Source organism: Cervus elaphus, chromosome 26 (assembly GCF_910594005.1).
Source record: "Cervus elaphus chromosome 26, mCerEla1.1, whole genome shotgun sequence".
In the NCBI taxonomy this organism is placed as follows: domain Eukaryota; kingdom Metazoa; phylum Chordata; class Mammalia; order Artiodactyla; family Cervidae; genus Cervus; species Cervus elaphus.
The window spans coordinates 21,107,901-21,120,115 of NC_057840.1; the positions used below are offsets into that span (position 1 = coordinate 21,107,901).

General features: G+C 37.2%; 1 protein-coding gene across 5 annotated transcripts in view; it reads left to right on the forward strand.

Moving 5' to 3' along the window:
* PDE7B (phosphodiesterase 7B) overlaps positions 1-12,215 on the forward strand; it is a 344,516-nt gene that overhangs the window by 285,493 nt on the left and 46,808 nt on the right. For all 5 annotated transcript variants that reach the window (XM_043888459.1, XM_043888462.1, XM_043888461.1 and 2 more), the window contains one exon: positions 9,127-9,278. In XM_043888459.1, coding sequence (XP_043744394.1) covers positions 9,127-9,278 — 152 coding nt within the window. The remainder of the gene's footprint in view (positions 1-9,126; positions 9,279-12,215) is intronic.

The following is a 12,215-nucleotide window of genomic DNA, read 5'->3' on the forward strand; positions in this document are numbered from 1 at the left end:
GAGGACAGTCTCCACACTTGATATTATAGGACAAGTAATATCTTTGTTTGTCCTTAGTTTCTAAGTGCCATTTTCTGACCGCTGGTAATATGTACAGGAAAAATAAACAAATATGGTCATTTATGACCACTGATGACTTTTGAAAGACCAGAATAGACATAGTATTCTCTTTTCTGTTCTTCTCTTTTTTAAAATATTTAATACCCTCTTCATCCATTTTGGTCACCCCTACCCCCATCTCTGGCAACCATCAATCTGTTCTCTGTATTTCTGACCCAGATTAGATTCCACATGTAAGAGAGATTACATGGCATTTGTCTTTCTCTGACTGATTTATTTCACTTAGCATAATGCCCCCAAAGTCCATTCATGTTGTTACAAATGGCGACACCATTTATTGAAGAGACTCTTTTCCCCACTATATACTTTTAGCTCCTTTGGTGTAAATTAATTGACCATATATGTGAAGGGTTTATTTCTGAGCTCTCTATTCTGTTCCACTGATCTATTTGTCGGTTTTTGCGCCAATATCATACCGTGCAATTACGATAGCTTTGTAAAATAGTTTAAAAGCAGCCAGTGTGATGCCTCCAGATTTGTTCTTTGTCAAGGTTGTTTTGGTTATCTAGGTTCTTTTGTGGTACCATGCAAATATTTGGATTATTTTGTTCTATTTCCATGGAGGATGTCACTGGAATTTTGATAGGAATTGCATTGAACCTGTAGGATGTTTCAGGTAGTATTTTTCACAATATTAATTCTTCTGATTGATGAGCACAGAATATCCTTCCATTTATTTGTCTTCAGTTTTTTTTTTATTAATGTCTTGTAGTTTTTAGTATACAGATCTTTCATCTCCTTGGTTAAATCTATTCCTCAGCATTTTATTCTTTTTAATGTAATTGTATATGGGATCATTTTCTTAATTTCTCATTCTGATAGTTTGTTATTAGTGTATAGAAAGGCAACAGATCTTCGTGTATTCATTTTTTATCTGACAACTTCACTAATATCAATTATTGAAAGGGTTTTTTGATGGAGTCTTTAGGGCTTTCTATATATATCATGTATCAATATCATAATATTGTTTTTATATTTTAAAGATTTCTTGGCATCTGGTTCTTTTATGAAGAAATGGAGACTTTAATGTCTAGAGATACTAATCTGTGAAAATTGGGATTTGACTAAAGTCATTACAGCCCAGTCTGAATTATAAATTATGAAATTTGCTGTGTATGTGTGTGTTCAGTCACTCAGTCATGTCCGTTTCTGTGACCACATAGACAGTAGCCCACCAGGCTCCTCTGTCCTTGAAATTTTCCAGGCAAGAATACTGGAGCAGGTTGCCATTTCCTACTCCAGGGGATCTTCCCAACCCAGCGACTCAACCCACATCTCTTCTATCTCCCGCATTGACAGGCGGGCTCTTTACCACTAGCGCCACCTGGGAAGCCCATGAAATTTGCTAAAAGCACATGAAAATAGATTGAAGTGTTTAAGACTTCAATTGTGGGTTGAACTGAGCACTAGTCTCATTTAGCACTTTGTCAAGAAAACTAGAAGTCCACATTATACATTTTTTAAATACATTGATATTATTTTCTACATATTATCTCTTTACTAGGTTTTTTTCATTAGTCTACTTAAAAATTTTATCTATAGGGCAACTGCACTTTAGCATAGGTTGTTTCAATCTTAAAATCTTCATGAATGGTTTCAAGAAAATTTCCATCCTGGATAACTGCACTAACCTTCCAACTTTGCAGAAATCCTGAATCCCAAACTGGCAGAATTGGCTATACAAAAGAAGTGTTATACTGTAAAGCTGCTAGTTGTGTTTCAGGACTCCTAAAATCACACTAATTAACTTTTTTCATCTTTTTTAAAACCACATATTTAAAACTAGACTTTCAACCTGATTTCTCCAAGGCTCAATCATTCTTGAGCTTAGAACTAGAGCAAAATTATTTAATGCCATCATCATATATTTAACACCTATATGCTGCAGGATAATGTGAAATTTCAAAGAAAACTACCAGGAATCTGGCCTCTGAGACCTTATAGTCTAATAAGAAAGTCAAATGTGTAAATAAGAGTAAATTTGCTATCACACAGGGCACAGTGTTAGAGTGGGGATCAGTCACGGGAAATGGCAGTGGCAGAAACACCTGATCTCTGGAACTCCATTTGGGGGGTTGAGAAAATGATTTCAAAAGCTAGTGTATAAATGTAAGTTTTAGCATCATACACTTTACAAATCAGCTTTTGTTTTAAAATGGCATTTGATAATCATGTTTCTATAAACTAATTGAAAGAATTCATTCAAATTACAACAACAAACTTTGTATGGGGCTTCCATTATTAGCAAGATTATACGCTAGATACAAGGAGTTACAACATTTGATAAGATGATTTCTAACCTTGAAGAGTAATAAGTTTATACCATTATCTCTTTAGTACAAGACATATTAAAATTCTGTGAGAGAAGAATATGAAAAGTATTTGAATAGCCACTAACTCAGCAAGGAATTTCATTATAATTATTATAACATAGTGATTATATCATTGTATAATAATTATATAAGTATTATAATTATTAGTACAACAATTATCAGATCGTGGGATTTTATTAATAATATTATTTTAAATATTCAGTAGAATTAGTGCTCTGAAAGTGATGATGTTAAATTTATGAAGTTGAGTCTCCATGTTTGCTAGAAGCAAGTTCCCACTTAAACATAAAAGCATTCTTTGTTCCTCAGAACCACCGGAGCTACCTCTGCACCAATTACTAATTATTCAAATTCTGAAAATATTGGGTTGGCCAAAAAGGTCGTTCAAGTTTTTCTGTAAGATGGTGTGGAAAACCCAAATGGGCTTTTTAAACCTGATAGTAGATACAGACATTGTTGCAGGAACTATGTATACAGTTGACAGAAACAGCCTCATCATATAGGTGAGCTTATAGCTTTTCTTTAACCCCAGATATTTTTGTCTAGGTTTAAGATTTCTCCTAGTACCAAAATGTATCAGCCCCTGTAAAGAGAAGATGCCATAGAGAAGGTACTCAAAATGAAAATAATTTTTATTAACATTTTTTGCACTTAAGCCAATCCCAGCTTGTGAAATTTGAAAATTACCATATGAGCAGTGCCAATATAAACTTCATAACCCTAAAATTAGTGTCTAAATAGTGCAGAAATGTGTTAATATGTACAATTTGTGAAATTTGTAAGAGAACAAGCAAGCAGAAAACGACTTTCACAGTCAGAGTCAATGCGTGCATAGATTAGACAGTGAGGCCTTCTGGAGCAACGTTTTGTAACTTCCAAATGAGAATATGGGGACCCATAGCCCATTAAACTACAAAATCCAAACAGAAAGCACCATTAGGATAGCTGTGAATGCCTTTAAATCAAGTTTTTTAATTCTATAAAAGTATTAAATAAACCCAGTATTTTATTATTACACACTTTGTTAAGATTCTTTAAATTTTTGCAAGCTGATTTTAACTGAAAGTGTCGTGTCCAACTCCTTGCGACCCCATGGACTATAGCCCGCCAGGCTCCTCTCTCCATGGGCACTCTTCAGGCAAGAATCCTGGAGTGGGTGGCTGTTCCCTTCTCCAAGATATCTTCTCGACCTAGGGATCGAACCCAGGTCTCCTGCACTGCAGGCAGATTCTCTACCTACCATCTGAGCCACCAGGGAAGCCTGATTTTAATGAAGCTGTCTTCCAAATTTAGCTTAGCCAACCATTTAAATTTCTGTCCAGAAATGCCTGTCACTGTACTCCTACTAATCAAAACAAAAATATGCTACTCACTGAAAGTCCTTTTGGAAACAAATGTGTCAGTTCTTATTTAATAACTGTATAACACATATCGACGCTCCCAAAGCCAATACCTAGGATTATTATACAACATGGTAATTTATTCACAGGTTGTTCTTTATATGAATTTTTTCTCCCAACTATACCTTCAGTTTATATCCTAGTTTTCTATTTTATTATCTCACAGCACAAAGTGCTCCCTAAATGACAGTTGATAAATAAGTTTTAATATTGTTTTAAAATAAATGTATTTTCTTTCATTATTGAATCTCTTCAAGAGAGCTACCTTAAAGTTTTTTTCATTTAGCTTTATGAATGTCCTCATGTGAGAAAATGAAACTTTATCATTTTCATAAATGGTCACCCAGTATCACTTCTGAATTATTCTCTCATATATTAAAGAACAACCCAGAGAGCAGTGCTAAATGGATACTTATGACATGCCTTGGTATTTTAGAAAATATTGGCCACCAACAAATACTGTATCTTGGCAGATACCTACCTGCCCATCTCAGACAATAAGTAAGAATTTTCACAAATAAAGAATACACATTAAACCAAATGATTCCAAAACTTTGACACTCTCATGATGAATGATGTTATATGCTATTAATGTATTTTTTAACCCACGCACTACCATAAAAATTTAACTATGAGAAGGTTTTATGTATAGATTTATTTTAATAAATTTTTAATTAATTAAATTTATTTAAAGGTACCAAATAATTCAGTAATTATTTCATTTTTAACATAATATTTTCAAAATAAAAATTAAGAACAAAAAATATCAAAAATGAAAATAAAAATTGAAAGAGATACATATTGTCATGTTCATAGACTATCACCACTTTGACTATGGGGTAAAAAAAATAAGGAGAGACTCTTGCTGTTTTCCTCTTTCGTTTAAAGCAAAAATGGCTTCTCAGCTCATAGCATCAGGAGATTGGCAATATTTTAGTCAAAATGATAATTTTGGTGACCAGAAATTCTCTCTTACCACCTATATTTACTGTATGTAACAAGTGCCATTATCTTAGTTGCGAATCTGCTTAAAATATTATCTCACATGGAAAGATGAATGGAAGTTTACCAAGAAACAATCCACAATTTCAATTTGCTATGTTTGTGCCATATTTCCATAATCCAAGCTTAAGCTGTTTGCCTCTGATTCTATTACGTAAACACAGGCATACTGTCAGCCACAAGGGAGATTTTCTTCTAGTATTTTAGAATGGAAGGATTTTCATAGACTACCAAAAAAAGGAATAGACCACTGTATGGATATTTCCTTTCAGGTTTATACATAACACAGAAATAATTAATTTCATTTATTTACTGACACACTTGATTTCATTCTATATAGTTCTATATAGAAATATCACCACATTTCTTTGCTCCCAAAGATGGCAAAACTCCTTAAGAGCTGAATATACTCCATGTCATTATGTCAGATTTCTCCCTTCCCATTCTCTCTCTTCTTGGACTCTTTATTATATAATAACATCAGAATTATAGGGAATTTGTGAAAACAAAACAAAGAAAATTCGTAGTCCCTTTACCCAGATGCACCAGTTGTATTTTGCTTTATTTGCCTTGCTGCTATTTTCTTCCTAATCACTTGAGAATTTGTTGTATACATCATGCCCCTTTATCCCTCAATATTTCAACATGTATTTTCTAAGAACAAGGGATTCTTCCATGTAACCACAGTTCAATCACCAAAGTCAAGGCATTTATAGATAGAATATTATTATCTCATATAGAAGTCCATATCCCAGTTTTACAAATTGTCCTACTAATGTCATTTATGGAATTTTTTTTTTTTGATCCAGGATCCAGTTCAGAGCCATGCATTGCATTAAGCACACTGTATCTGTGTATCCATTATTATGAAACAATACCTGGGTTCTCCTTGTCTTTTATGAAGTTGATATTTTTTAAGAGTATAGACAGAGGTATATATATACCTGTGGCTGATTTGTGTTGATGTATGGGAAAAGCCAACACAATATTGTAAATCAGTTATTCCCCAATTAAAAATTAATTAATTAATTTTTAAAAAGAGTTCGAACAGGTTGTTTACTTGAAGAATATGCTTCAGTTTGGGTTTTTCTGATGTCACCTCTTTAGAGGGGTGGGATGTACCTTTGGGGCAGGACCACTGCACAGGTGATGTGTTCTCAGTGAATGACGTCAGGCAGAGTAAGATATCAGCTTCTCCTATGCCAAGTGAGGTTAACTTTGAACAGTTAGTGAAGATGGCACCTCCTGTACCTTTGTCCACTAGAAAACTATCCATGTTTTCTTTCGGATTAATGTCACCTGTGAAAAGATACTTTGACACTATGTAATTATCCTGTTGCTTTTACTTAATTTTATTATCTATTAATGATTCTGGCCTGAATCACTTATTACTATAAAGGTTGTTATTACTAATAACTCATTGTTTCTCCTACCTTATTGGTCAGAGCTTTCTCTTCTCTTATTTACTTATTTACTCACGTCCTTACTATGGACTGGTGGAGTCTTTTTTTTTTTAGTCAGTGGTTTATAATCCACTCTCCTGTTATTCATGCTGAGTTTCAAATTTGCTCAGAAAGACCCCTTTCACATTGCCTCCTCTGTCATTTTTCTATGAGCCCGTCATTTTTTGAACTCTCCCTTATTTTCTAGCATTACAAGAAGTCACAGTTCATCTTGTACTCTGCCTGCCCCAGTCCTAGATTCGCACATTTCACCAAGGTTATCTGGCTCCTTTTAGAGATAAATTGTATTTAAATAACAAAATGTGTGTGCTAAATGTGCTAGTAGCTACTGGATATTGTTGCTTATAAGCACACAATAAAATATGCTTGTTTAAGGGCACAGTTCAATGAATTTTGACTGTGAGTGTTGCACTCACAGCCCCTGGGTTAATGTTATCTGACCACTCCCAAATGTATTTCTCAAACCCAGTCTTCACCCCCAAGCTCTGGATTTTATATCCACTTATTTCTACTGGACATCTTCACCTGAATTTCCAATAGGCATCCAAATTCAACACGTATCAAGCTGAAATCCACCCCACACCTGTTCCGCCTTCCCCATTTCAGATGATGGCAGCTCCATTCCCCCAGTTATTCAGGCCAAAAACTTGAAAATATATTCAAAATGTATTCAGAATCCCCCCACGTCACCTCTCTCCATGACTACCTCTATGGTCTAACCAAACCATCATTTCTTGCCAAGATTATTCCAGTAGCCTCAAAACAGATCTCACTGCATCAAAAGTTTGCTGCTACAATCTTGTCTTAATACAGAAGCCATGGTGACCCTTTTTAAATGCTGTGTTTCCATATTACTTTTCCTCTCAAAACTTTGCAGTGGTTCCACATTTTACTGAGAGTAGAGCCCAAGTTGTTGCAATGGCTTTCAGAGTAAAATTCTCACACACACCTCCACTTTGCTGTATGAACACATCTCTTTCTCCTCTTTTTCTCTCACTCTACCTGCCAGCATCCCAGCCTCACTCCCACTCTGGAATGAGTTGAGCTGGTCCCTCTGTAAGAAAGGCTTTTCCCCAGATACCTGCTTGGTCAGCTCCTTCATGTCCTTCAAGTTTTGATCAAATCGTAGCCTCTAATGAGGCCAACTTTGGCTACCCCAACACAGAACTCCTTATCCCTTGTCCTTTGCTTTACTTTCTTCCCCCATTGCACATACCAGCTTCTAACCCATTTTTATAAATTACTTCTTTTTTGTTTATTGCTTATTTTCTATCTCCCTTGGCTAGAATGCAAGCTTCTTGAAGACGGGGGGTCTTTATTTTGCTCAGTAGAGGATCTAGAACTGAAAGGTCTCACCAAGCATCTGGAACAGTGCCTGTCCCTTAGTAACATTTAGTAACACTCAAAACATTCTTTTGTGGCCTCATTCTACTCATTGCAGTATCTTATTTCCCCAACCAGGGATTGAACCCAGACCTTGCCAGTGAAAATGCCAAGTCCCAACCACTGGACCATCAGAGAATTGCCTCAAAACATTTTTTAATGAATGAACCACTTTAACCTGTACTTTGATTGATAAACAGAAATGAGTGAGAACCCATCAGTAGAACTGAGTCCACATTTAATATTGGTGTGCACCTAAGTACCCAACTTCAGTTCACTGCTCTTACCTCCTTATGGTCTTATTTACATCTCCCCACACATGAAATCTAAAACCAATTGAAAATGAAAAGAATTTTAATCAGGTGGCATTTCCAAAAAGCAGTGGGTGTTGTGTGCCCTGAGTTAAGTCTTTGCATGCATAATAAACCCAAGTAACTTTCTGATTTTGGTCATTCCCTGACCTTGGGGAGCGCCACATTGTAAAAGGGTCATTTTCCATTTATTCTTCTGCTTCCAATATCCACTGTGATTTTTGAGTTCTGTAGAGGAAAAGGGTACATGGGAGGAGGCATGAGAGGAACCAAAATTTCTCTATGTATGAACTGTATGTTTTCCTACTAGGACCATTCAGTTGACTCCAGATCTAAATTTGGCAGCAGACATCACTCCTGTGGCTGAGTGATTGATAGAATTTCATCTGAGATGAAACATACCTTGACAGACATTCAAATAATGTGCTTGGGGTATTTCTGGACAGTCAACAGTCAAGTTTTAAAAGGCACATGTGATAGGAGTATTAAAATATCTCTACTGACAGGATCAGATTTTTATGGCCACCAGTGAAAGAGAATATACTCCGCTAGAAAATAAACACCCTTTTTGCTTCATGTCATGAGAATCTAGGTCACTCTTGTGCTGAGAGTTTTAATTCCTTTGCTGCCAATGTTCCTGGGACATTAGGAAACCTTTCCTCGGGTCCAAGGTAGTGTATTCTCAACTCTTCTAATCAGGTGAAGGATTCCATCAGACTACAGAGATTGTAGGATGAGAACCTGTTCTAAATTCTGGAACCTCCATTCCTGTATAGAAGAATTAAAAGCATAACTGTTCTTTAAATGCATCCTGAAGTGTGTAAATTTACTCACTAAGTTTACTAACGTTGTTAATAAGAAAATGAGGTTTTTGATTCACATTCATGTCTTCCAAAATTAGTCAGAAATATCTCCTTTTAATGAATGTAACATATCAGAAATATCTTTCTTGTTCTAAAAGAATTTCAAATGCAGAGTTACATGGTCTCTATTTAAGAAAGCGTTGAGAGCATCTCTTGGGATTCTCTCCTTTAAAATGCACTCTATTTTTTACAGAGTGGAGAAAATAGGGCTTTTTAAATGTGTAACTTCGGAATTTGATTGCTTTCCACAGATACAACACACTCAGGGGAAATTGGCACCAAGAAAAAGGTGAAAAGATTGTTAAGCTTTCAGAGATACTTCCATGCATCAAGGCTGCTTCGTGGAATTATACCACAAGCCCCTCTCCACCTGTTGGATGAAGACTACCTTGGACAAGCAAGGGTGAGCTAGTAACCCCTCTGTCGCTTCATACCAGCCCAGTGGCTGAGAGGCTGTGCCTCCCCCCACCCTCCCACCTCCCCTACCTCCACTGGTAGCACCTCGCTTTGAGTCCTACTTCGGGGCCCTGAGGGGCTCTGTGACGCTCAACAGTTACTCCACACATCTGGGCTTTTTCCTTAAATATTAATATAAAGCGAGGTTAGTAGAAGCACCCTCCTCATAGGGGTGGCACAAGGACTAAATAAAGTAAAGCATGTTTGCATGCTTAATAGACTCATACCTAGCACATGCCAGCTATTTTTATTTTTATAAATGTGCAAAACATTTCTGCACAACAGGAAGTAAAACAAGGGTCTCCCTTGTAGCTTAGTTGGTAAATAATCTGCCTGCAGTGCAGGAGACCCAGGTTCGATCCCTGGGTTGGGAAGATACCCTGGAAAAGGAAATGGCAACCCACTCCAGTATCCTTGTCTGGAAAATCTCATGGACAGAGAAGCCTGGTGGGCTGCAGTCCATGGGGTCGCAAAGAGTTGGCCATGACTGAGCAAGTAACACACACACACACAAGTAAAACAAAATTTTGGACTGGCTGATTACCAATCAAAGAATAACTAAATGTTTTAACCCATTGTCTTCCCATACTAGCTACCCTGAAATAAACCCAGTAATTACCAACTTTGAATTCCACTTTAGTCTATCAGTACAGTGCATTGTCTTTTTTATACATTTTAATTTATTCAAATTTTTAATGATTTGACAATTTTATTAGCAATACACTGATCCAACAAAGGGTGGAAATATAGTGTGGGACAATCTAAAAAAAGTTCACTGGTCATCTCTAGCCCAAACTCTGAAAGGAATTTATATTTTAGGAATAAATTGCCTCAGTTTAGACAGAAGTCAAAGGTAATATTTTATAGTTCACATGATAGGTAATATTGTGCCATCTATATACCAATAAGAAATATATTCTAATGGTGTGTACTATTAGGAAATAAGCAGCAAGTAAAGTTGGAAGAACTAATTTCCAACATTAGATCTACAAAAAGAAAATAATTATCACTCCTTCAAACAGCCAAAGGTCTTGAGATAGAGGGAATGTTTGGTTGATTGGTTGGTTGGTCGTTTCATTTGGTGAGAAAGTGAAAGTGTTCATTGCTCAGTCATGTCTGACTCTTTGCGAGCCCACAGTGTAGCCTACCAGGCTCCTCTGTCCTTGGAATTCTCCAGAGGAGAATAGTGAAGTGGGTAGCCATTCCCTTCTCCAGGAGATCTTTCTCACCCAAGGATCAACCCCAAGGCTCCTGCCTTGCAGGCAGATTCTTTATACTCTGAGCCACCAGGGAAGCTCCAGCAGCAGAGCAAAGCTAGGCTTCCAGCACTGGAGCATCTGACAGCATTCTCAGAGATGCCACCCGTCTCAGCAGCCCTCTCCCGAGAAAGACACTGAGATAGATGTAGGAAGAACCAACAGGCTAGAAATCAGGATACCAGAGCTCAAATTTTAGCTCTGCCTTTAGAATTGTGTGACCTGGATTAAAAGAGCACTTAAACTGGACTTCACCCAAAACCTACTGTCCCTTTATTTCTTGATGCTATTGTGAAGTCTGTGTGCCACGATGAGGCCTTCGGATTTTATCATAAGACACAGGGAGACCACTCAATGGGAGGTGGGGAAAGAGAGCTGGTCCTCAGCGGAAGCAGGGCCCATGAGAGGAGAGGAAGGCAGTCACTGGAGCTACAGTGAGGGGAGAGTCAGCAACTGCAACTCTGACACCATCTAACTCTAAGCAGGAGGTATTGTTCAAAAGAAAGGTGGTCCAGTGGCTAAGACTCTGTGCTCCCAAAGCAAGGGGCACGGGTTTGATCCCTGATCAGGGAACTATTAATAAGATCCCAAATGCCACACAGCACAAAGAACAAAAAGGCATAACCAAAGGTTTGAAAATGGACTGAATCAGATATTTGTACACCTACACTCATAGCAACGTTATTCACAAGACCCAAAAGGAGGAAGCAACCCATTTGTGTGCCAGGAAATGAATGGAAAACGAAGCGGGGTATAATTCACGCGATGGAAGATTATTCAGTAGGACAATAAGTCTACATCGGACGATAGGTCTTTAAATTACCCAATATTTTCAATTGCCCACGCTTCAGTTTCCTGTCTGTGACAGTGGTTAATTTCACATTTAGTCCACACTGAGCCGACTAATATGCTCATCAGTCATCTAGATTTCTTTTTTTTTTAACGTTACTGTAAACCTCCTCCCCTAGGTAGAGACTATAAAACTACAATTTTAACCACGGTCTATCATGCCTGCTTTACTATGTGCATGCACTGCTCTAAGCTCTTTACATATATTACCTTATTTAATCTTCACAACAGCCCTCCAAAGCAATAGTATTATCAGCTATAGTTTTCTTTTTTTAGTTTGGTTTTTTTTTTTTTTTTTTTTTGGATAATTGCTTTACAGAATTGTGTTGGTTTCTACCAAACATCAACATGAAGCAGCCACAGGGACAAAGGCCGATAATCCCCCCACTTAAACCTCCCTCCCACCTCCCTTCCCCTCCCACCCATCTAGGTCATTACCAGCACGGGTTTGAGTTCCCTGAGGCACACAGCCAATTCCCATTGGCTATCTATTTTGCACATGGTAATGTGTTAGAAAATAGGTACAGAGAGGCTAAGCAATTTGCCCAGGGTACCACAGACAGTAAGACTCACGTCTGTCATAGGCTGTAGCCGTCTGATTCCGGAGCCTGTCCCTTTAACACTGTTATTATTAGGGAGTGGAGTAAGATTTGTTTTACTACAAACCAGTTGTACATAGATAGTAGTACGCTGCTATTTTCAACTGTTTAATTCTTTAATTCACTGTGTCTCAAAGTAAATGTTTGGGTCTCCAATATGATTCATCTGAGTACTGTTTT